This window comes from Macrosteles quadrilineatus, unplaced genomic scaffold, assembly GCF_028750875.1.
Source record: "Macrosteles quadrilineatus isolate MER2022 unplaced genomic scaffold, UCM_ALF_1.0 Scaffold_8__2_contigs__length_117827958, whole genome shotgun sequence".
Classification (NCBI taxonomy): Eukaryota; Metazoa; Arthropoda; class Insecta; order Hemiptera; family Cicadellidae; genus Macrosteles; species Macrosteles quadrilineatus.
Window position 1 is genome coordinate 69598824 of NW_026542601.1, and position 27093 is coordinate 69625916.

General features: G+C 35.2%; 2 protein-coding genes across 2 annotated transcripts in view; one reads left to right on the forward strand and one right to left on the reverse strand.

Moving 5' to 3' along the window:
• Positions 1-15505, forward strand: LOC129000047 (transcription termination factor, mitochondrial-like). Its single transcript, XM_054426901.1, has 7 exons — positions 1-627; positions 4802-4980; positions 6244-6340; positions 7646-7811; positions 8949-9198; positions 11064-11196; positions 15256-15505. The coding sequence occupies exons 1-6, from the start codon at positions 228-230 to the stop codon at positions 11178-11180; spliced, it is 1209 nt and encodes a 402-aa protein (XP_054282876.1). The 5' UTR covers positions 1-227; the 3' UTR covers positions 11181-11196; positions 15256-15505.
• Positions 15216-27093, reverse strand: part of LOC129000048 (ATP synthase mitochondrial F1 complex assembly factor 2-like) — a 13264-nt gene continuing 1386 nt past the window's right edge. The window contains exons 2-6 of the mRNA XM_054426902.1: positions 23099-23292; positions 20420-20530; positions 17726-17906; positions 16156-16271; positions 15216-15412 (exon numbers count right to left, since the gene is read on the reverse strand). Coding sequence (XP_054282877.1) covers positions 15272-15412; positions 16156-16271; positions 17726-17906; positions 20420-20530; positions 23099-23292 — 743 coding nt within the window. The 3' untranslated portion in view covers positions 15216-15271. The remainder of the gene's footprint in view (positions 15413-16155; positions 16272-17725; positions 17907-20419; positions 20531-23098; positions 23293-27093) is intronic.

The window sequence follows — 27093 nt, forward strand, 5'->3', positions numbered from 1 at the left end:
ATTTTATGATTATTAGTTGTATCTGTGTGTGGTTATATAATCAATCATCGTCATTAGTGTCCAGTAGTCAATATCTAATAGTATTGATTAAGATGGATATAACTTGTGAATTTAAGCACTAAAGTTAGTAACTTAGCAGGCATAACTTACCCTTTTCATTGCTATTTATAACTCTTAAAGTGTTCTAAAGGCTGGAAATTCATATTTATTTGTAAATTATTTATAACATGAAACACCTCAGAAGACCTATTTCAATATTTAATTGCCTTAAAATGAATAATTTATTCGGGACTACCACTGTAACACCTAGGTCTAGGACAATAAATATAATGGTTCATCAAATCAAATTCAGACAGTTTCATGCCACAATCCAATCGATAAGAATCACCAATAAATTTATGATGGGATATACCTGTAAGACTCTTGTTTCAAACAGCTCGAAAAATGTGAATCAACTTTCAAAGATATTCCAGTGTTCAGAGGAAGAAGTAGTCAATCTCTTTTTAAATTACAACCTGGAAAATTTAAATGTCTATGAATTACAAAACTGTTATGAAATATTACAAACCTATGGCTTAAACACAGTCACTATCAAAGAAAACATATGGATTTTATTCTTCAACATACGTAAGTAACTTAAATGAATTTTGTAATTTTTAGGTTATCTCCATGGTGGAAGATTTTCCTTTCACCATGGGTTTTCTCCATCTAAGTTATCTATCTATCTATATTATTAATACGCTACATGAAATTTTGTCAACAAAAAGGTTTTTTTGTTTTAAGATTTAACCCCACACCGTACCAAAATGTTCGTCAAGGTGTGTAGATTTGCAAACTGGCCTTACATTTTTGGAAAAGTCCCTTGGGCTCTGCCCCAGTGGCTTTTAAAGTTCCCATGTTATCCTTTTGAAGAATATATTTGTTTACATTATGATTAGCTGGATAATTTAACCCTCCGAGCGTCACTCGTCAAAAAAATCGACGCGCGACACACTTTGTGTAGTGTCACGCGTCGATTTTTCGACGCACGAACATCGTTTACGGCGAAGGCTCTATGACTGACTGAATCGGATTGAACTGGATCGAGTTAGGTATCGTTCTTTTTGTTATATTCTACGCTTTCTCCAGAGGTCTGTCTCTAAGCGCTTTATGTTCTCCGAGCCGATCGTAATTGTAGCAGACAGCTGACGTGCGTTTGTAAACAGCTAGGTTACCCTCGGACCGATGACTGATGTGTTTTATTACGTTTATCATTGTTTTAGTGTTAAAAATCAAAAGTAGTGATATACGTGGTGCATTATAAGAAGATTTAAGTGATTTTGAAGGGCTGGTTGATGATCCTGAAGAAGTAGGTAGTGATATTGATGTAAATTATCAGCCAGATTCCTAGCTATGGTTAGGCTATGCATTCTTAGCTAAACGCTATGTACTGAAATCTGTTTTTTGCCCATAACTTATTTATTTGCAAATCTACTTCCTTATATTATTATATATTTGTAATCCTCATAAAATTTAGAACAAAGTGGCTATATTCAAATATTTATAGGCCTATAATTTATACAATTTCATTGAGCGCGAACTTATTTTTTTTTTGAAAGTTTTCCAAAATATTTTTTTTTACCTAAAACTTTTTTTTTATACAAATGTTTCTTATGTTTTATGTATAATATTGAAGCCCATGATTTTCCAAACAAAATGGTATATAGAACAGTAGAATTAACATGGTTTTAAGCTTCTCAGATCCGTTTTAATAAAACCTTGCAAATGCGCCAAAAATAGGCGGACATTAAGGCCTAAACTATGGACACCCGGAGGGTTAAGTTAATTGCTACAAACATTTACTGACTTATTGAAATGAAATATTTACTACTAGGTGAAACCCGTTGAAATTGACGGTTACTTTCAAGGCTTACATTAATTCATCTAACTGCGATAAATTTGGTGAAATATACATATTTTAAGCATTTAGCATTGTATAAAGAGTAATAAGTGTAAAAAAAATAATGATATTAATTTCGTTAGTTTCCGAATTTGGTTAATCATTCAATGATTAAAATATTTCCCATACCGTACGTGATCGGAGTTATTATTAGTATGTTGTATGATATCTCTTCCTTATCCTTTGGAAGAACATATTGGTGGGTCTTTTGTAGTTAAACACTTCTGTGATTTCATCAGTGTAATATGATTTTATTTGAAAAGAAAATATTTTTTGGGAAGACATATTCTAACTTCAAAGGGAGGTATATCCGTTACAGTGTAAGTTTGATTTTTCCTTTGTCACGTGGCGTCAGTTCATATCGTACTTCTGTGCCAATCAATGAACCCTTTAGCATAGTTTTGAGAAATTGATTGTGGGGTTACTGTTGAGGCTGGAATTCCTTGACATGGGGGATGTCAGTTAGTTGTCTCAGCCTTATCAATAACATAAAGTTGTCAAAATAATCTCTCTATGGAATGTTAGGTGTAGTGGAATACTTGAAGTGAAGTTGGCGGCTTCATTGGCAACAAATAATGCAAATGACATAGCAATGGGACATTTCCAAAATACAAAAATAATGTAAATTGGCTGTTACGTATATATTGACATTTACATAATGTTAATCAACGTATCTTATAAAGGATTATGTGATCTAGTTTAAAAGAAATATGACCTTTCTGTCATGACAGTAGCTGCTTAAATAGTATTTTCTCTTTGTACCATATTTTACAGCCAAAATGTCGTGTTATTTTCAATAATGTTACCATCCCAGTGCGCCAAAGTCCGTAATATAGACAGGTGCAAATATAATTTGTCGAGATGGGTACCATTTTGGGCAAGGTTTCTATGTTTGGATGTTATTAGGTAAGAGCAGATATTTCTACATAAATATTTGATATGTGTAGAATAATACGATAAAATGTAGGCATAAGTGGTGAAAAAGGCAGACACCAACCCGTACAATAGATATAAGATAGTTCAATAAGAAATAATTTAAGAATTGCTGTGATAAAAGGATTTTCCACTGATTTTGTAATGGACCGTTATATTGCAAAACATGACATGATAAAGAGGAAAATTAATTTTAAAATCTGAAAATAACATTGCAAATACTTATTTGGTAGAATTCAGTAACTCCCAATAAATATGTGTGGTAAGTATTATTCACATGGCCAAAATGTAAACAACTCTGTGGAGGGATCTTTAAAGGCTTCTGGGACAGAGCCTAAGTGATTTTGCTTAGTTTTTCTTTTGATAACTCATCTACAGACCAAGACCTTTCTTTGGACACCTCTACCAAGTTTCTACGCCCAGCCGTTCTCTCAAATTAGTGGGGACAAAGTTTCCAATTAAATATTTAGATTCCCCCATGTTAATTTTAAGGGAGAAACTCCAACTTTGATGACCTGTAGGGCAAAGCCCGAGGATTTTTACTACAGGAATTGGTGAAAGGGGCGTCTACACAAAAAATACTAAATTTTGACACGTTGTTTGTAAAAATCCGTCCATTATTAACGGAGGAGTAGTGTTTTGTAGAAATCACCTTCACGTATTATATATAAGGACTAGGAAACCCGTGCGGCTCAATGAGCCGCATAGTATGAAACATAACACAGAGGAAAATGTTATGCTTAAATTTGATTAATTCTAGTACATCTTAGAGTTGTTTAAACACTGGTTAGAAACTAATTTTAAATATCTCTATTTGTGTCCTCAAGGTTCATCTACATTATTTCTGCTCTCAGTTTTAACTGATAACTTCTAATGAGTGCTAAACTATCTGCTTTAATTTGAGTTAATATGTTGCAACAAAGTTTTTCCAGCATTGAGAATTGAAGAAAACTGTTGAATTAATGATAACATGTGTTAAGTAATTTAAGTTGGGTCATTTTAGTTCTTTCATTTGAGACATCCCCCTAATCAAACAAATTTTCTCCGTAGAGAATCCTGAAAAGTGGGGTGATATCAACCATTTCATGTGCTCCATTTTTTACCCACAAACTCTGGATTACCAACTGGACAGCCATAATCTGCTTTGAATAGGCTAAAGCAGCAACACCATTAAAAGTTGGTTAACATATTTTAACGGGTTATCTGTCAGTCATAGGTATACTAGCTGTACCCGTGGGCTTTGCCCCGTTTAACTTCATATGTGAGCTCGTTCGCATGGCTTAATCACGTCCTGGTTGAAGTTCGTTCGCTACGCTCACTCACCTTTAGGTTGGAGCGCGTTCGCTGCGCTCACACGTCCTGGTTGAAGTTCGTTCGCTGCGCTCACTTGCCTTCAGGTTAGCTCGTTCGCTACGCTAACTCGCCTCCGGGTTGAAGTTCGTTCGCTTTGCTCACTCATCTTTTGGTTTAAAATTAGCTGTTGTCAAATATTTAAAAAAAATAATAGTGTTGCACTCTGTTGGTAATCCTTGTAACTTTAATGCTATTGAACATCATAGAACAGAACCAACTTGTTTAATTGAAACAGCTGTTAAGATTCATTTATTCCATTTAAATATGAGTACTCATTAGGTTAACATGGGAAACTCCAGAGCCACTGGGGCAGAGCCCAAGAGTCCGATCAGAATAAAAACCACTTAGTTTTCCTATTTAATGCCTAAAGTACCAAATTTCAGCCTCCTAGGTAGTGGGAGAATTAGTGATGAGTGAGTGAGTGAGTCAGTCAGTCAGTGAGGGCTTTGACTTTTATATATATAGATGCCCCACATCAGAACGCGCTCACGTTGTTCAGTGGAGTTTGAGTATTGAGTATTATTAGTGTTACTAAATAAAGGATTTTTTTAAATAAAAAAATTAATTTTGTTGCAGATAAACTTACTTCACGGCTAGAGCTCTTGGTCAAGTGGAGGTTCAACGATATCAACAATGCAGTCAGATTGTTACAGCTTCCTTTTAGAACTTTTAAAAGATACACGTTTCAAACTGTAAGAGACTTTGACTATTTGAACGGCCAAAATAGAATGACTTACTTCTCATCATTTACCAAGGTAGGCTCTAGTCCACAATGACTTCATTGAAAATAAATTTTAGGTAGGTACACTCGGCGGGGCCCTCAACAAGGCTGAGGGGGTGTTTCCCACCTGCTGAAAACAGCTAGTCCTGTGCTAGTACGGAAAGGGAAGGGAACCTGATCCTTTTACAGACCTCTCTGTATGTTGGACAAGTCCTCAAGAACCTGAAAGTAGCGAAAAGTCAGTCTTGGTTGTTTATTTCCCGCGTCCATCCAGATGTCTGCGAGGAAGGTTGTTGAGTCTTATATAAAGGCCGGTGGAATTGAATCTTTTGAGTTCTGTGATTTAATAACTATAAGTCTTTTAAAGTTGGAATTCCTGAAAAACGTTGGGAATATGTGTTCTGGGTAGAGTTCTGGCCCAAGGGCACCCTAACAAAAGAGTACACAGTGAACAAGAGGACAACCAATACAATGGTTTGGTTTTTTAGGGAGACAACACCAAAAAACCACAGTTCGGTAAATAAGTGTTTAATTAATATACTCCAACAGAACATGCAGAATAACAGTCATAATTTCAGATGACTTTAAAATAGTTGACTCAAAGATTATAAAAATACTCACGATGTACATAACAGTTTGATATAATAAAAATTTCTTGTATATATCTTATCATTTTTCAAAAGCTGGTCTCTTTTTTTAGTGTTTTCTACAAATGTTTCCCACTCATAGCCGCTGTTAGGCTGTCCATAATAACGACTTTAAATAAATAAAAAAAACCTTATTTCTATTTCTTCTACTTGGTGGTTTTCTATGACTTTCCTATGTTTCCATAGTTTGCAAATCGGCTCTTTCAATGATTGCTCAAGAAATACAGCACAGTATTAATTCAGTTTTCTTTTTAGTATATCAAAATGTCCAGGCTTTCTCGCTTAATTCCATTGTATTACGCCAACCCAAATTCAAATAGTAAATATTTCATTTTAACCAAGTCAGTAAATGTTTGTAGCATACGTTTCCTTAAATTGCAACTAAAATATTAACAGCAATAAATTATTCAGCTGAGCATAATGTGTGAACAAATATGTTCTTCATAAGGATAACATGGGAACTTAGAAAGCCACTTGGTAAGAGCCCAAGGGACTTTAAAAAAATGTCAGGTCAGTTAGCAAAACTACACACTTAGACGAACATTTATATATGGAGTTAAATCTTAAAACAAAAAAGCCTTATTGTTCACAAAGTTTCATGTAGCATATTAATAATATAGATATCACTTGATGCTTTTGATTTTTTTCAGTGCAAGGAAAAAGATGCCAGTGACCTCTTCTTTAACTATCGTTTCATGATGACAATAAATTTAGATTGTTTCACAAGAATTCTAGAGGTGACAAGAGGTAAAATAATTGTTATGGACACTTTCTCTTTTTATTTTATTTTGAATTCTCCAAAACAGAATACAAATCCCATTTACATTGCAGCTTTATCCTAGTTTATACCGTACACAATTGAGAACATGCTATGAGTTCATGAAATTGAATATAGCCTTTAAAAAAATACTCTTTTAAAATACAATAACTAAAATGCCCAGAAAAATTGGAGTAACACAGAAATATCCCGCCACAGCAAACCTGCAGACTAAGCTAATTTCCATTTGCCTGACGTGATTTTCACTAAAATATCTCCCTAAAAAGTCACATTTATTGTCCATTTCAATAACATTAGTTTAACAAGTATACTTAGGTTTGCTGCTACCGGGAAGGTAATAAGGTGTTATTATAGTTTAATGTTTATAGTACCTATAGTAAAAAATAAATACATTTTCTAAATTTGATCAAAATGTGTTTATAAACAAGCAAATTACAACAGTTTACTGGTTCTCCATAAGAATAACATGGGAATTTTAAATTAACAGTTCTTTAAATTTTCCGCGTAACCATTTATTGTTCAAAAAAACTTTAGGATACTAAATTATTTGTTTTTTCAAGATCTATAAAACGGTCTTTAAGTATCAAAAATGAGAAAAACCAATCCTACCCCATAAAGCCCGGTTCCCATAGTCCGATCATGCTTATTCCCAAACACGTTTGAATAAATGTAGGCTTAATCGTTATATATAAATTTGAAAGGATGGTGTTATAGTTTTTGGCCTCTGGAGACATCAGAACAAAAAATCAGTCCTGGCTCCCAGGTCTTACGAGACCTACGGTAATAGCTCATATGGGAAATTCTCTAAAAAATCTAAATTTAAGTCTCTCTCTTCTCTTTTATTAATTATAAAGATGTAGGATAGCAATTACAACATAGCATACTTTACTTTAAAATTACTAAGCTTTTTAATTAAATTTTGTTTGTGGTGACAAAAAATGTAGCCTATATAACTTTTTAAAATATTTTTCCTTTTAGTATTTATTTTTTGATAGGAGTAATATTTATTATTTAAATATAAAATAAAACATAGTTGTATCAATGGTAATACAGTGAAACCTTGATAACAAGACCCTCGATAACAAGTCACCCTTGATAACCAGTGTCATTTTCAAACTCCCTAGAATTTATTTTACCTTTTAATTACATGTTATTGTAAACCTCGATAAGAAGTCAACATTGATAACAAGTCCTATTTGATAATCCCCATGAGAGTCTTGTTATCAAGGTTCTACTTTACTTGGTTTCAAACTAATCATCATAGTTTATTACAGATGTTGGTATATTAACAGAAGATTTACTGAGTGACCCTTGGTTGTTCAAATATCACCCCCAAGTAATTATGAAAAGAGTACAATTCCTGAATGCGATTAATGCTACAGAAAAATGTAAAGTTATTAAACCATGGATGCTACGATGCCCGCAGTCAGTAGTCAACAGGTAAATTTTATAAAATTGAGATAAAATAAAATTACAAGTCATGCGTAAAAGCCAAATTTTTAATCCAGCAAATCTACAAAGATTTGGATTAAGATTCGATATTGTAAAATCATTAAAGTGGTATTTAGCTATACCTGTACTACAATCTGCGCTTTGGCTCAAGGCAGTAACCAAAATGGTATTAATCCTTCAGGGGTGTAAATAATGTAGCCTACATAGTTTTTTATATTTTATTATTAACAAATAAAACACAATCTATCAGACTAGTTCTGTCAAAGATGAAGAATTCAAGTATACAAGTAAGTAGGTGACCTAGATTTAATAACATGGGATATGACTCACAGAGTTTTTTTCCAAGAGTAAAATCGTAGACTAACAGTGATATCTTAGAAATAAATAGATACACAGCTTAGATTAATGAAATAACCATATATTAAAAACTTGGTACGCTTCAAAAAGTACACAAATAATAATAAAGCAAAATACAAAAGGTGACACATGGAACTAAACCCCGGGAAATCTGGACGCAAGAGGTATCTGTGTTTCGCAACCCATAACATTTTGATTGGATGTAAGTGGCAATGGAGAGAATTTTTTGAAGTGAAGTTAGGTGAAGCCTGCTTCTAGATGGGCATTAGCCAGACCTTCAGGGCTATTTGATTTATTATACATTGGTACCAGATTTTCCGTTTACTTTTTATTCCTCCTTTGTTGTAGATGACCCAGATTTTGGCTTTTGCTAAGGCATAACCATGTCCATCATGGCCTTTGATTTATCCATCTCTCGATGTCGTCAAAGATTAACACATTTAGAACTCGAACAAACAATAAAGAGATACAACAGGAAATAACCACTAGTCCTTAATATTTAATAAGTACTGAAAAAATCCAAGTAACAGTTCAAATTGCAGAATGTTCCCTTTTCTCACCATGGTTTATATTTCACAAATATGCCAGTTCATTTTTACATTTTAGACGATTTTCATTAAATTTCCTTAAGCAAAATAAATTTGAATTCCTATCATTATTGAACTCCTGTTATTTGTTGTGGTTTCTAGTAGGCCTATATAGTATTACTTAGTGATTCCTATGCTTTTTACCTTGGTTTCTGAATGTTGTTTATGATTCTGTTTACAGATATTTTGAGTTGAGGGACGAAAACATAGCTGCATTAGGTTCGTACACTAACCTCAAAGATCTCCTGACCAACGAACTGGAACTGAGTGATGTTGAAGTTGAGGGAATGTTAATGAAACATCCACCCCTCGCTAAGATCAGCTACTCCAAGGCCAAGGAGATGATCGACTTCCTCAAGTCACAAGGATTCTCATCAAAAATGATTTGCCAAGTGCCACGGGTCTTGTGTCACAAGCAGGCTACGTTATTGGTGAGTTGCAAGTTAAAACTCTTTCTGTTACGGTTTAGCTTTCTTGTCAAGTTTTATATTCTTCTGTAACGTCAAACAAATTAAACGGAAAGTGTCTGATGTAATGGTTTGGATCACAATCCACCACCAAGGAAATAGGCTGTGGGCATACTTATGTTGATTTTTATTTAATAAGTTTGTGTGCTTTTTAATATTGATACTGAATTTATTTAGGGAGTAGAAGCTGAAACATATTTCACTAAAGAAAGAATAAAACTATGAAAGTCTCCATTTGTGAACTGTGGGTACAAAACTGCTCATTTGTTTAAGCTGGATATATGCTCATTCTACAATGTTAAAATGAGAAGATATTCTATGCATCCATGGTTGTATAGTCCTACATTAAATTATTCACTTTACTTAATATGGTTAGGGGGGTTTTGTACAATTTTAGAAATCAAATGAAGATTTTGTACAATTAGCGATTCAAAATCTTTTGGACCCGTAGGAGCTGTGGGTGGCTTGAATGAAGCCCATCCTTTAAAGTCTATATTCAGCACCAAAGCCGTACAACAGCAATATTGTGTCAAACCTTAATTACGAAGTAATCTTTTATGTTCTTAGTTTCACACCATGTTACAGTATAGTTCCACTATACTATAATACAGTATGAGTAAAGTTTGCGCACAATGATTAAAAAACGGCTCCTACGATTTCTTTCAATTGCAATGCTATTGGGGGAGAATTGCTTATATAATACATTCGCATTGTATGATGTATGATATGACCAACCAAAGGGATAATAATTACGACTGTTCAAAAACATTAACTGTTTTACCGCAAAACATTATACACTGATATTGAACTAAACATCTAAAGGAAAGGCCAAGGACGTTTTATAGTTTTTGACGATGCGCCGCACAAATTGATGCGTTATTACACCAACCCCTAATTATAGTTGCGACGTCCCGCGATCCCAGTGACTTGATGCAATACAACAGAAAACAGATATTATGTATCATGAGTTTTATATTGATGGAAGCTTATTGTAGACATTTTATAGATTGCTCGTCCACATGAAAAAGTTTGTAAGGTAAATTAAGGATGAGTGGATGTCTAACAAAAACGAATTGACTTTACAACTTAATTAATCTTAGTAAGACTGAAAATATTTTAGGCTTATAAGCTCTATTTTTTACCTCTTAATTAAACACCTCAAACATCTCGGTCCCCTGGTACTTGTGTTTTGATCAAACAATGTCACATTTTACATTACTACAACAGAAACAAATGACTTAAAACTTGTCAGATAATGAACATTAACTGAAAACAATGTTTTGACACTTGAGATGATATATCAATCACCAAACAAAAATTCCCCCTCCCCACCCCTCAGTGCTTGGGGTGTTGATAATGGCCGTCACTGCCCTTCCACAGGCACTGCATTCCAAAGCAACTGGACTTTGACTTTCTCTTTCCCCACCCCCCCACGTTGTTTGTCTTCAAGGGCGCTAACCTCTCACGGCCGCATGCAACCCTCACTGGTCACTAGAAATAAATAACCCGTATTTGAGATGCTTCCGCATAATTGAGAAAGCTAGTTAAAAATTCTAACTAGTTAGAAGTTATTAGTTAGTCCCGTAAAAAGTAACTGATATAAGTTATAAGTTAGTTAGTTTAAAAACTAACGAATAAAATATAAGTTAGCCAAAAAACTAACGAATATTGCTATTCGTTATTCCCAAGTATGCCAATAAGCACAACTAGCTGTTGGATAACTTAAAAGCTGCATTCATAATAATTTGTTCAAGTACAAGTCTAGGTGTTGAATATCAGTATAAAATAAATGCCCAATGCTTGAGAATGATTAAGATTTTTGTTTTCAGGCAAGATTGTTGGAACTAAAAAAGATCAACCCAAGAATGTTGAGCCTTCAAAATCTCTGTAGGAATAAAAAAGACTATCACGCTTTTATAATCAAGGTGCAGAATACTCATTCTTGAAATAGAAGATGTCCAGGTATGTAAATTGAATTATTAAAGTCAGTACGATTGGTTTATCCAATACAGTAGAACTCTTCATATCTGACCATGACGGAACAGGACAATGGTCGAATCGGATATCAAGAGGAGCACAACTTGTGGCAACACCGGTATTTATTTATTTATTACATGTCATTACATCATTTGACAGGACATAGTGTCATATGCAGGATAATACTAAAACTAAGAATAAGAAATAACAAAAATTCATTTTCATTATTTTTTGTTAATTTAGTTCTCTGAAACTGATTGGAAAGATAAGATGAAATAAATGAATTTCTTTGCCTTTAATACCAATTTTTTTTGTGGTGATGAACCCAATCAAACGCCTGGGACAGATCACAGAGAACACCAGCTGCTCTCTGAGATCCATCCAGAGCCTGTGTGATGCAGTTAACCATTCTTGCCATTGATGTTTGACAACTGTGCCCTTTTCGAAAACCAAATTGAGTATTGTTTATGATGTTGTTACTTTCTAAATAAGATCTTAATTGAATATCAATAGCTTTTACAAATATTTTTGAAAAACATGGAAGTAATGCGATAGGACGGTAATTGTCTAGGTTGTTTTTGTCGTTTTTCTTAAACTAGTGTCCCTGTTGCTCGAAATCGAGCAATTGCTAAGTATTACAGGCGTTATTTTAAAACTAATAACAGTCATAATTGTTGATAACTTTAAAAGATACGACTCAAAGATTATGGAATACTCAAGATGTACATAACAGATCGATATAATCAACCTTTCTTGTAAATATCTTATAATTTTTCAAAAGCTGATTTTGTTTTTTAGTGTTTTCTACAAATAGCCTTACTCATAGTCGCATTAGGTCGTCCATAATAACAATTATAAAAAAAAAAAAAAAAAAAACACATAACATATTTCTATTTCTTCCCCTTGGTGATGTTCTATGATTTTCCTATGTTTCCATAGTTTGAAAATCGTCTCTTTCAATGATTACTAAGAAATGCAGCACAGTGTTAATTCAGTTTTCTTTTTAATATATCAATTTATCCAGTTTGTAGCAAACTAACTGTAAATTAGCAAACTTATTGACTGTTTACAATTAACATATGTCCTTCTTCTCACTTTTAATTTCTGACAACAGCTGGAGTTTCATAACAATTTTGTTGCCCATGTTAATCTTATGGAGAAATACGAAACTTTATAGGGCCCAGGGCCTCACCCTCTAATTATTTCCCTAAAAAGAAAGTTTCCTGCACAACTTCACGTTACGCTCTTTCCAATGGCACCAAGAACATGTAAATCGGTTCAGTAGATTCGGAGGAGTAATTGTCACAAAAAACCTGCTTGTGTATTAAATAAGTATAGATAATGGTCTAATTTCAGAATATTCGCCTCCTGCGATTACGGACACACCCGTGTGCATATCTTATGGTCTCTGCGACACCGTTAATTGCCACCCCCGACCGGCAACACCTGTGGACATGTCTTGCAGTCACTTGGCAAAATCGGTAATGATATCCCAGGCACGTGGCAACACCCGTTGGCACATCTAACGGTCTCTGCGACAGTGGTGATTGTTTGCCGCGATTATGGCAATATCCGCGATAGGCCTTTTTTTTAGTCAACCTAACACCTCCCCCATGCCCTTCATTATATTGAATTTTAGCCTCCTGATCACATCTAAATACTAAATAATTGGTGTAAATACCTGCATTTATGTGATCAGCGTGTTGCTAAATTGCAACTGGTTTCGACTCACAAAGGAGTAATTGTCGGGCCAGTACAACAGATGTCTTCTTGCTTTATTCGAAGGTCGTCAATTCATAATAAATAAATACATTTAACACGCACACGTACATAAACATAAAAACGAAGGGTAATACTATAACGGTAACGGGACAAGACGTGATCGGGCGGGGGTTATGTCTAGACTGCCGGTTAGGACCAGCGTTAAATTGGACAGCCAAAACATCATCGACAAGAATTCATTTCAATCAAATTACATTTACGATACTGCAATCAAGATACTAGCACAAGGGACAGTTGTGGATGATGTTATCAGCTGATCGGGAAATCCAGGCACAACGTCATCACTGACCACGCTGATCCTGACCGGCAGTCTATAAATAATCCCCGCCCGATCACGTTGTGTCCCATTACCGTTATAGTATTACCCTTCGTTTTTAACCCTAAATGTTTGTTTTTATGTTCATGTACGTGTGTGTGTTAAATATATTTATTTATTTTGAATTGACGACCTTCGAATGAAGCAAGAAGACATCTGTTGTACTGGCCCGACGATGACTCCTTTGTGAGTCGAAACCGGTTGCAATTTAGCAACAAGTTGATAACATAATGCAGGTATTTACACCAATTATTTAGTAACACGCTCTGCGTTTTCGCCTCAGACAGAAAACAATTACATGGTTGGACAGTAGGTTGGATATCCCGAGGAGTTGGTTATGCCGAGGTCAGATATGAGGACTCTACTGTACATCTGTTTACTAATCGACTGTAATAAAACCGTTACAAATAGACTAGAACTAAATGAGCCGAGGTGTTTTTTTCTGCTTCAGACCTATGGCTCATAAATGAACCCAACCATTAGCTAGTTTATGATTATGACTTGTTGATTATATTTAACTTTCTTTATATTTGATTAATTTTCAACTTAAAAGATCCATTTATACACACATCATTCAGTCCAGTCAGAGTTCTGTCTCAGTTTTATTTGCAATTACTCAGTCAATTGTAAGTTGGTTTCAGTCAGTCGTCCAACACTTTATTTACAGTGACCTATTATTTACAGTCAAGCATTTTTTTCCATTGAAACACAGTGTTCTATCAATTTTTCATCTTCCATCTTGATGATTGTTTTAAACAATACTTAAAATATAAACACAAAATAAACAAAATTTAATGTCATAGATAGGTGGTACATTATATGACCGTCAGGCGCCCAAACAACCCCAAAATATGGGTGGGTATCTACCCATATCTGATAGAAATATGTGTGGGTATTGTATGGACGCCGGCAGAGTGACCAACGGACCTGCATCGGATAAGTGTGGATATAAAAAAGAAAATAAAAATAATAAATTTCTTGACTGTGATGTGACTGAACTGTGACATGCCGAAAATGATGTGTGAAAATACCTTGATTCAACATGTTGGTCTACAAAAAGAATGAAGACTACATCATTTGCTACAGAATTTTCATTCTTCTATGGGAGTACAGATATTATATTATGATTATTATGTACAAGGATAGGGATCAGCTAGCTTACCTGGTAGACAGAGTCCAGATTAGCCTTGATTACACACAAAACACATGACACAACACAGAAAAACTTAATATTTCGTCCCAGTTTGGGACTTCATCAGAAGGGAGAAGAAAGAAATGATATTATGTAAGTTTCTTAGATTGCCCAAGAGAGCAGCCCCATTTTGGACTGGGAATTCCAATACATCCATAAGAATTTGTATAACCGGTTGGACCATGGTATATACTGTAATACATACTGGTAATACCATTGGGATCTGTGCAGCTAATTTTTGAACCAATATTTAGCCAAAGTACTGTCACTATTTTTTGTTATTTGATGCTTTTATAATAAAGTTTCATGAAATTTTTTTGTTTGTTAAAAAAAGCAAAATTGTCGTTTGTGTCTAGACATCTTTTATACTATTTTACCTTTTGGTTAATTGAGCCTGATGGCCAAACTGACTGCTTCAATTCAATCACCGTTGTGACATCTTATTTACTGTCACTTTTTTTATATTCATACTATTTTAACTTGAAGGTCAAGGGTATTAAGTAAAAGCAGAGAGAAAAAGAATTAAATATAGACAGTCAGCTGTGCTGCGGTTACCATAGGTTCTGCCATACATCGCTGGGAGCCCCATGTAGTTACGGCGTACGCGCTACGTAACTAAACGACACTTCCAGCGGTGTGCACTAGAACCTATGGTAACCGCAGCATGGCTGACAGTCTATACTTAATTCGTTTTGTCTATGGAAAAAGTAACTATTAATTGATCAATAATTTAATGCCTTATGTTTGGTTATAGATGCTGAATCAACTGTTTACTGAGTTGCTTTTCGTTTGGCAGTAATGTGTTCCGACATAGAGTTGAGGTGAATAAACAGAACAGCTGCCGCTACACGGGATTGTAGATCCAACTGACTGAGATCATGAGCCCACTCCACACGGCCCCAGTGACCGCACTGCAACACACGGAGGGCTATGGTTAAAATTGCTACACACTGTATGTGCAATTTTCAACATTTATTTTATCACAATTATGTAATTTTTTTATACCCAATATATTTTTTATTGTTTTTTTTTCAGAAAATGATCATAAATACCAAGCTGTATAGTTAATTTTTTACAATTTGAATGAGTTGTTTTTGCCCATTAAATATGAATTGTTAATTATAGTGAGTTGTTTAAACCTTTTAATCCCTTTGTTTATATTTTAAAAGTTCAAAAACAACAAAAACAACCTTAATCATAGATTGGAAACTTTTTCTTCTATAGAGTGTAGTGATTTACCTCTCACTAATATATTAGTCTAAGTATTAAGCTGTGCAACTTATCGAGTTTAGTGTTGAGCGAAGCAGAACGTTTGCACGCAAGTGCGTTGGCTTGTGCTTTCTTTTACGTATTTCATAAATCCTAGAATGACTACCCTATCAACATTTTATGCACTGTAAAATAGAAAGACGGGTGATGAAATCCTATGTGGTTATTTTTCTCTCCTTTAGAAAGACGGAAAAATTGTGCAGTATGACATTGGTAAAGCTAGAGGACTCAACAAGGTTAATCCACGGTCATTTAAAATGGCTAAAAAGCTAAAATAATAAAATATGATCCCGGGATCGGCTAAGACAAATCCCAAAATCCTGGGATTGGACTAAATCCCCGGGATTGAGACTAGGGAGATCCAATAAATATTTCGCAATCATACCTGAAACTCCTCCTCCAGCCTGGTCAGTAACACAGCCTTCTCTACAGAGATCCTTCGTTCAACACAAGCATGTGTCAAGATGGCGGACTTGAGTGCTTCTATGGCAAACAGGAAACCTACACAAATTAGGATGGCGCATTATAAACTAATATAATTTGAAAACAATTCTGTCTCTAAAGGAACAGATTTAAATGCCTGCAGCCACCCTTGTCGTACCAATGTGTATCTTCTGAGAACTCCCTAGTAAGTCCCTACACCAGCACTTGCGCACATTTTGAAAAATGTATTTATGTGACAGGCACATTGGTGTGTTCCCATCATAAAAGTCTAATCTAATCTTATGTTACACTTTTCTCCATACAAGAGAAAAGTGTATGTAGTTAACTGTTAGCTGTTCTGTTAATTGGACATACATCTCATTGGGGGTTAACCACTTAAACTGAAAAAGTCTCATCACTGAATGTGATTCATACTTGGGCGGATTTACTTTACTATTGTTAATGGCTATTATTATAACAATACTGAGCATTGCTTAGATGTGAGGGACTCGTTAAATTTATGAAACTAAAGTAGTTTAAACAAGTTTTAATGCTATTTGAAGGTTAAAATACTGATTAAATTTATTTCTTTGTTTTTACAGCCAAAATAAACAGTAATGAAAAATGAAACTGAATCAGCCATTACCATTCCAGTACTGTTTATTTTGGCTAAAATAGCCTCCTGTATTTATTTTATAAAACTGTGTTAAAAAATATTTTTTTTTTTAGATTCAAAAGTTCTTCTTTTTCGTCTTTGGATAATTATTAATTTTTTTTAAAATTATTAATTAATAATTATTCGTAATTTGATGATTATTATCATACTAATACTAAAAGATCATTGTTGATGATCTTTTGATTCGAGATTGTCATATAGCGATTAAAATGCATTCGGTTGTAAATAATCAAAACATTCATTGTTATTATCCAAACATTCATTGTTGTATTGTTATTATTTTTGCGTTGTTTCCCGTACACCACTGGTGAGTGACACGATGGACAAAGTTAGTAGGCCTAACGATTCGTATCGAAATATAAAAGAAAAAGCCCAGGAAAATATTTTATAGTAGGGCCTACTGGTGTACGTTTCTATTGTTAAGTGCGTTTAGTATTTTAATAAAATTATTTAAGAGAACAGTAGGGTTTTGATTTAGTTACGTATAAATAAAGGTTATAAATAAAAGGAATTCAAGGTAAATTTAGGGTTATCATATTTACACGAAAGAAAATTTTGAGGTTATGAAGACACAGTACATCAATTTTACTTTTGTTTTTATTTAAACCTAAAATTGTTGGCAGTATGACAAAAAATAAAGTTCGTCACTCGGGTCAAAAGTGTCTTTTTAATACTCGCTCAATTCCCAGCCTCGGCAGTTAAACTGGAGCTCGTATTAAAAAGATCCACTTTTGATCCGTGATGAAATATACTATTAGGATCAAGATTCTAGTTCTAGCCATAATAAAGCAATTATGACTTTTCCTTTATTACCCATGACTCAGATATTATATTTCTTCCTTGTGATATGAGTTACCATGTATGGCAGCAAAGTTGTAAGACATGAGGTGCCTCTGTATCTGAGCCTTGATGTCATCAGAGACTTGCGGAGGTCCGATGTTGTGTGTCGCAGCTATCGTCACTCCAAACCTTTGACAGAACCAGTCTATGTGGGGCTGCCACTCATTCTGCTGGATTGAATACAAATTCTCATCCTCCTGTAACATATTGAGTCTACTCAAGTAAAATCTATTTCCTCTCATCTTTTATTACTAGATGGATCTATTGATATTGGTGGATGGTTTTAAAACGGCTTAAACTGTGACACATTATACCTCACTAATACTTGGAGTTCCAAATCTTCCCAGTTAAATTAAATACAACACCCATTATTTTTTTGTTTTGGGGATATTATAGCTTGAGTAATATAATAACCATGTCAAATGCAGCTATCGTATACCATAGTACTAATAAAAATCTAGAATCCTGTAATATTACATACTATTAAGGGTCTCCGTTGAAGGTATCTAACCCCTTACACCAAGCAAGCATCTAAGAGTGGTGCGTACTTTACTTCCTCCATCACTATTCTAGTCTGTTTCCACTTCTATGAAACAATTAGTGTGTTCAAAACCTTATAAAGGAAAATCTCCGTTTCCGACAAGTATGACCACCTTCTGTGATTAGGTTTCTCTGGGTCTACGGCATCAACTGCTATTGACGTTCATTGTCAGTTTATACCAAAAGTGGAGTTCTTAGGCATAGAAAATGTACGTAAGGGGCTAAATGAGTTCGGATGTCATAAAAATCCCCACGAAGTTGACCAAACGGCGGTCGTTCACCGGTCTTTTTTTGATGCAGTGACCAAAAGGAGTTGAGGTGATCTTGCATGCGGATCGCGGTGTGACTTAACAACGGATGGTTGAAATGATATCAAACATCTTGCGACTATCAAGGACATAGGGGAAATCTCGTAGTCACATCGACCAGTAAGCTAAGTTTTCTTGCCTTGTAGTCTAACACTGTCGGGATAGAAACTGATGCACATGCTGATGTTGTGCAAATAAATGTGTACATTATTCTGCAAAATATAGTCCATTCGTTTGGCTATGATACCCAGTGGATTAGGGACCTTCTCAGAACTCAACTCACCCTCTGGACCCGCTCGTCGGGCTGGCCAGAGACAAACAGTGACTCACCCACTGTCTCACAGTCCCGCAGATCTGTCACTTTTTTGTTTTAGTTCAATTAAATTTTTCTTTATTAATTTGAGTTATACATGAAATTCAAAAATAGGGAGCCCAAACACGATGTGGATACTTAATATCTATGATATGAACGTAGTACAATTACTCTGTATCGTCATCAGCTTAGTCCGACTTTCAGATCGTAGATATTTGGTATCCACATCATGTTTGGACTCATTATTTTTGGAATTTCATGTAGAACTCAAATATACATAGAACAATTTTTTTTTTTTTTTTACTTAAAAAAAGTTACAGATCTGTGGGATTGTGACAGTAGGTAGGTAAACTGGTACTTACGTATTATACGGAGGCCACTTATTTTACAGCGCGCTGCGGCGGTTGGGTTAAGTTGGGTTATCATAAATATGTTTGTAGAACTTTCCTAGTTTCGTTATGAATCGAACTATACGAGATGAGTCATAAAAACTTATGATAACCCAACCTAACCTAACCGCCGCAGCGCGCTGTAAAATAAGTGGCCTCCGTATAATACGTAAGTACCGGTAAACTTTTTATCAATGGCCAGCTTGGCGAGCGAGTCTGAAGGGTGAGTCAAGTTCTGAGAAGGTTCCTAATCCGCTGGGTATCATAGCCAAACGGACGGACTATACCAAAGCAACCAATGCACATAACGTCTTGAACACTTTGCTGCATACACTTCCTTTAATTGGCCAATAGGGGTTAATCTCCTTCTCACAGAAACCTAATCACAACAATCAATCATGATTCATACTTGGCGGAAGCATCGTTTTTGGCCACTATGAGGAGAATAGGCCTAATCGTCAGGCCGGCTAGAATAGTAGTGCACGAAGTGAAGAACACGGCAACTGTGTTAGATTTGAGCTAGCTTGCTTGGTCTCAACAGTAAATTGTTGAAGATCCTAATTAGACAATCCCCGTAGTAGGATGTTAAGATTTTGAGAGATATAATATTAAAGGGTGCACTGAAATGCAATATATACAAACCAAGATAATAAATAGATAAACCTAAATAATGAGTTCTGATAGAAAGATCGGCTGTAGAACTGTGTTAAACAATGGTCTTTATCGGTTAATGTATTTTTAAAGGAACAAGAAGTTGGATTTTTAAACTAAGCATTTTAATAAAAGTTATAGTTACATTTGCATTATTTCTTTAAAAATTTGACCTAAGTGAACTGTTAACTATATATTATAAAATTTGCTACTTTTCATCTTTATCTTGTTTACAATTTTTTTTTATGAGTTCAAAAGCTTTAAAAATTGCCGGAACAAATAAGCTTTTAGAAAATGAATTGAATATGTAACCAAATTATTTAATTTTCAATTTTGTCTTCAAAAATTTTCTGGATCCATGTTTTTTCCAGATCTATAGAGAAAAGAACATTTCTATTCACTCTGGAAAACTTTCCTTCGAGTGATGTTGGCTGCAATTGAGTAATCCAAATTATTGGCGATATCATTTAGTTTTAAATCTGAAAAATGAAGTCAAGTGCTGTGCCTACCTTGGAGTGAAAGAGTATGGTATCTGTCTCCAGGTAGGATAAAATGCCTTGGACTATGTCAAACTTTGTGAGGTTGTTTGGGTTGTCGATTACAGTGCTGCACAAGGCTGTCTGAAACACAGATAAGGTCCTACAAAAAATTATGTAAACAATAATCGTAAACTACAAGCACTAATTTTAACAACTAAATTGTGTCATTTGTAGTGTTATGTTGGGATGTGGGTGTATGTGTGTGGATGTAGTGTGGAAAAGTGAGCCTAGTTTAAGCATGCTGAATCTGCAACCAAATGATTTCCATGAAAGACGTGTTGGGGACCAGAGGACAGAGATCTTTTACCCAGACCGGAAGCTTGCATTGCCAGCGTTGATTTATCCTTCCTAATACAACTAATTTAGGCTACTTAAACTATCCTTCCAAAACTTGTGAGCTAGAAAATGACAATATATGAGATGATTTGGTTGTGAATGTACTACTTAAATCAGAAATAACTATGAATGTACTGGGATAAACTGTGGAAGCCTACTGGGGGAAACGTGTTACCCTTTTCATGTTGAAAATGGTCACCGGCAATTAATTAATTAATTCCTACATTACCAATGTCGGGGTGACCCTTTTAGGTCTCACACTTTAGTTTGCTAACTAGCCTGACATTACTATTTAATTAATATCTAACGTATACTGTATAATAAGCCTAGGGACTTAGCCATTTATGTAGGGTTGCAGATGATCCAATTTTCAGTGACAGTTCCTTGAGAAGTCGTGAAGAAGTAGGAAGAGAATTAGAAAAATAGGTGGGGGAAAGTGTTTCTGCCACGCTAAGCGCTGACACTATAAGAAATATAGCGTGCCGCTATGCGTCACACTTTAATTTTTGTGTTTGTCTACGCCAGTGGCAAGGGGTCTGTTCAAACCCTGGTCTCGATACTATCTAACGTAAACCTCTTGTTAGAAACCATCAATAATTAATAGCCCAACGATAAATGGCATCTGGGTCTGGTAACAATCTTGCTTGGAAGTGAACCAGCGACGTTCAGATTTGAAGGCGAGCTCTATAACAATTTGACTACTTAGACAATTAAGGAATGTATTTCTCATTCAGCTTATGGTGTACATAACTCATAAGTAAGCGTTGTATTTTAGGCTGGTGACAAGTTTTTTTAAACAGTAATCTTGTTTCAATGCAGGTTATTCTATGGTAATAATCTTAATACAGTAGAAATTAATTACCATTCAGATCCACTGGTACCGTACCATATTAGGATGATCAATAATTTAAATAGTTGGGTTTGGTCCAAAATTTGGGGTATTTCATAGCAAAAAGGCCGAGTATAACTGAGCTGTTACCATTGCGATTGCAGAACAAATGTGCAAGTATTTCAGGATTGAAAGCTTTTGACGTGATTGTTGAGGACAATGATGATTTTGTACGACCTTGGGATATGACGATGAAAAGTATTTAGGTACACAAGCACGGGAGATATTCAAGATTTTGCCGCAATCACAGAGATAATTATGTCTACTTGACCGCAGGAGATATTCGGGGTTTTGCTGAGATCACAGAAAACCAAGGAGATTTTGGTCTGTGACCGCAGAAAACGATGATGACATCTACACGACCAAGGGAAACTTTCAAGATATAAAGCCGCGATCATGGCTTCTTCCTTCATTAATAATGATTCTTATTACTATAGTTTTTTTAAGGATTTTTAAAAATCTTTCTGTAAGTGATTCAGATAGTCGGAGTTCTACTGTCATATCCCTGAGTCTATCTTGACAACATCTGATTTAATAAATATGTCATTTCAAATAATGGTCAAGACATATGTTTATTGATTACTTTTTACATTTAATTTGATTAATTTATTCACGGCATTGAACCAGTTAACAAAATGATAACATAATTCAGTACAAGCATTTTACAATGAACAAGATGACAAGCTACAAGCGGATTTAAAATTTTAAAAATCAACAACTTAATTATTAACCATCAGTTACAAGATTTAACACACTGAAAAAAATATATATGATCGACAATTTTAAAGAAATTGAGGGCAACAAAAGAGAGATAAGAACAAAACAATCCAAAAGACCGGCAAAGAGCCAAAAAGAGACTTTAAAACACAATGAAACCAAAAAAACTGCAGGCATTAATTGTTAGCGGTTAGCATTATTCAGTTGATCATTAGAAATTATACAAAGGGGTTTACTTTATAGTTACCTATTTATTAAATTATATTAGGCCCCTACATGTTTTCTAGTGCGTGCATTTATTAGTAGAAAGTATACTAGGCCACCAATTTTGAGTCACAATAATTATTTGGCGATGAAGGAAAAACAGAGTTATACATGTTTCAACCATTGACTATTGGATAAGTTACTGAAGTTGTATCAATAGTCAAAGATCTAACTAAATCTTTCAGAAGTTGTGCTCAAATCATAAATTTGTAGGCTAAATATTGATTCTAAACATTCTTTTTATCAAACAGGAAAGACTTAAAACTCATGTTAAAAGGAATTAACTTAACTGCATGTCTTTAACGGCTCTAAAAATGTTATAGCTTACCGTACCAAACTTTTGTTACTGTAGCTAGATAGACTTATTGCTTAACCTACCATACTGTTGTCAACTCCTCTATGGTGCATAAGGAGCTTCAAGAATAATTATTTTCAGTACTTACCAGATGCATGTTGCTGCGCTGAATCTCTTCTTTTTGGGAGTCCCATTCTGTAGCAATAGCCAAAGCAAGAGCCTCATTGTCCACTTTCAGAATAGCTCCCTTTGGTGTTTTGAGTTTTCTTTGATCCAGTGTGATCTCAAATTGTCCATCACCACGTAATATACTGGTCTTCCTGTAGAACCTTTTAGGAAGAGCTGAAAATAAAATAAATAAATAAAATCTTTATTTAGCCAGCGTACATCAGATACAAAGTTCTATTTTATGCAAACTTTTGTCAAATACAAGTAGGCCTAAATAAAAATACAACAATCTTAGAGAGAAATAAAACTACGAAAACACACTTAGGCTACAGTATATTTAACATTCTCTTTGAATGCCTGAAGGCTACTTTTTTTGTTTTACTGTTGAATATGCTACCAACTGCTGTCAAAACTACTTAAACTTAGGTCTATAAAAATATGGTTTGGATTAGACTAGCCTATAAACTGTAGGTCTCTTGGCTGCCATTGACTTTGGCTGTATGGTCTATTAATTACAGTCCTGTTTAAGGAACACATTTTGGCGTTAGTCAGTAACAAGACTAACTTATAAGATCGTGCCACTCATCTACATACATAGGCCTACTTGGCTTAAAATACCTACCTTCGTATGGTCACCATTTCAACTGAAAGTAGGCCTATTAAAGTAAGGAAATATGGGAGGATGGCTTATTATTTTTTTTTCTTTTGCTTCCAACGGTCCAAACAAAAAAAATTACAATTATTTTTACAATACATATTCAATGTTAATATATCTAAGGGTCAAGCCAAACATGCAATGGGACCTCTGATAACTACTTAATAGAAAACCTGAGCGAATGTAGACTAACAATGATAAATCTTTGTATAGGTCGGCCGATTAGAAAACGACCTGCGTGAAATTTTTAGCTCATGTAGGGGATGTAACGGCGAGGGAGGGTATGTTCCCCCTCTCCGCCAATGGCCGTTTTCACACTGCACGACACGACACCGACACGGCGCTGCCCCGGTGTCGTGGGAGTTGGAATCCTGTGTTACCAAACGGAAGTGCTTACACTATGATATAATTCATGATGCTCAAATATTGATGCAATTTAGGCTATACAATATTTTTTGCAGGACCTATTTTCTCAAGTTATGAAGAACGTTATTGTTTACATTTTGATCAGCTGTATAATTTAATTTGATTAGCTGTGTTTGGGAAGGTTGGGGGTGGGGTGGCAGCGGAGTGGAGGAAGAGCCATAGTCTGTCTCACTCCCACAGCTCAGTATCTCTCTCTCTCGCACCAATGCTACGAGGAGGACGCTTTCTAACCGGCCGACCTATAATAATTAACATTGAATAAAATTGTGTAACCAAAAAGGATAACAAAAACAATAGCAAAAAATGCAATAACAACAATAAAAAATAACAACAGTAACAAATACTAGGTGGCGTTCGCAGACGCATCCACAAAATTGAGCGGAATCATCAAGGGTTCATATTATATTGTTTTTGTCATACTGCAGTAAAAAAAGTAGTTTTTAATGTATGCGTTGCGGGTCTAAAGTAGCATTTTTAATACTTAGAGAGTAAAAATCGTGTTTAGCATCTATGGAGTAAAAATCAGCTTTTGTCAACTCAGTTGTAAATTAGATTGTAAACGATTGCTTTATATCGAAAATATGTAGGCTATCGATTCGTGCTTCGTAATCATTTTAACATACAGTCTACAGTCTCTTCCCGTAGCATTTTAGCATTGCAGATATATTAATCCATTCCCAAACTCAACACTGCTCACCTTTACTACTTCCTTCACCACACCCTACGTCGTGGACCTGTTTCCCTCTCTTCCCATAGCATTTTAGAATTGCAGATACTAATTGCCAAAGACAGTTCCCAACTCTGCACTGCTAGCCTTACTACTTCCTTCACCATTTACTACATCATAGACCTGTTTCCTTCCTTTCTCATAGCATTTAAGTATTCCAGATTCATTTATCTAACTGCCCAAACGGTTCCCCCACTCTGCACTGCCAGCCTTTACTACTTCCTTCACCTCTTCCTACGTCGCGGATCTGTTTCCCTCTCCTCCCATAGCATTTTAAGATTGTAGATACCTAAATCTAATCTTCATAAACAGATCCCACACTCCGAACAACTCGCTTTACTACTTCCTTCACCACTTTCTACATCGCGGACCTGTTTCCCTCACTTTCCGTAGCATTTAAGGATTGCAGATACCTTAATCTAATCATCATAAACAGTTCCCACACTCCGGACAGCTCGCCTTGACTACTTCCTTCACCACTTCCTACGTCGCGGACCTGTTTTCCTCCCTTCCCATAGAATTTTATTAATGCAGATACCATAATCTAATCGTCATAAACAGTTTCCACACTCCAGACTGCTCGCCTTTGCTACTTCCTTCACCACTTCCTACGTCACGGACCTGTTTTCCTCCCTTCCCATAGAATTTTGGGAATGCAGATACCTTAATCTAATCGTCATAAACAGTTTCCATACTCCAGACTGCTCACCTTTACTACTTCCTTAACGACTTCATACGTCACGGACCTCAAGCTAGTGTCGTCATTTGATTATATTTATGATCCATACCGTTTCTGTTCTAATATCTGTGGAATAACGCTATCAGCTATTTCTTTTACTGCATTCAAAAGTCAACAGCTGATCATATGTCTTTGTTTATGTGTCAAATACTGCTTCCATCAGGATTACATTGAAACTTTGAGACCCAGTGGGGCGGATTCCTGAGAGACTTTTTTAACGCCATATAGAAGTTGGCACTCACCGATATGGTCTTTATCACCATGCAAAATTTGAAAACGATTGATTCAGCCATCTAGGAGTTTGCATATTACGAAATGCATAAGAGTCGACGTATAAGAGCTTCGCTTGCTCCGCTCAACAATGACAATAATATATACAATAATAATAAACTACAATAGAAATAAATAACAATAGTATAAATAAATAACTTAAACTGATAACTTATATTAACTTAGGCTATTTATTTGAACTTGATATTCGAAAACAATTAATTTGGTATCAGACCCCCTAAGTACTGTAGGTACTTTTAAGTTGACTTTAATATCAACACTTAGGGAAATACTAAAAGGAAGCAAGGGAATCGTTGGTGATAACAACTAGGGCCTAGGCCTAACTTAATATGCTTACCGTACCTTAATAACTCAAACAAGTGCAGTTTTAAACATTACTTTTAAAATACAGTAGACTCCCTCTTATCCGGACACCTTTTAACCGGACATCGGTTTATCCGCACTACACTCGGCGGAAATGACATCTCTTTAACCGGACAATTTTTATCAGCACATTGGTTTATCCGGACTAGATCGGCAGGAAGTTGGCAGTACTGAAACGTCTGTTCTCGTGGGAAAGATTTGAGACCAGTGATCACGTGTCTTAATACGATGATCTCCTAAATTTTAGTCAAATATCACAGTAAACAGTCCATTTTAACGAGTTTTTGGGAACGTCGGTTTAACCGGAAAACCCGTTATCCGGACTGGCCTCGGTCCCGAGTAGTCCGGATAAGAGGGAGTCTACTGTAATTAGTTATAATCTTTTTGATGCAATCCATCCTATGATTAACTTACTGGTCATGGGTAGACTTCTGTATCTGTTGGTACAAACAACCGAATGAAAATCTATATAATTAATACGCTACATGAAACTTTGTCGGTTGAACTCCTCCGCCATTTCTTAACCGATTTTATCCGTTGACGTCTCATTGGAAAGAGCGTGTCGCGTAGATTTGCAAACTGGCCTTACATTTTTTAAAAAGCCCCTTGGACTTTGCCCCAGTGGCTGTTAAAGTTCCCATGTTATCCTTATGAAGAACATAATTGTTTACATTTTGATCAGCTGTATAATTTAATTGCTGTTATTTATTTTTCAATCCTATGAAACGCATTGCTTACATTTATTTACTATTTGAGTTTGTGTAAACATAACCC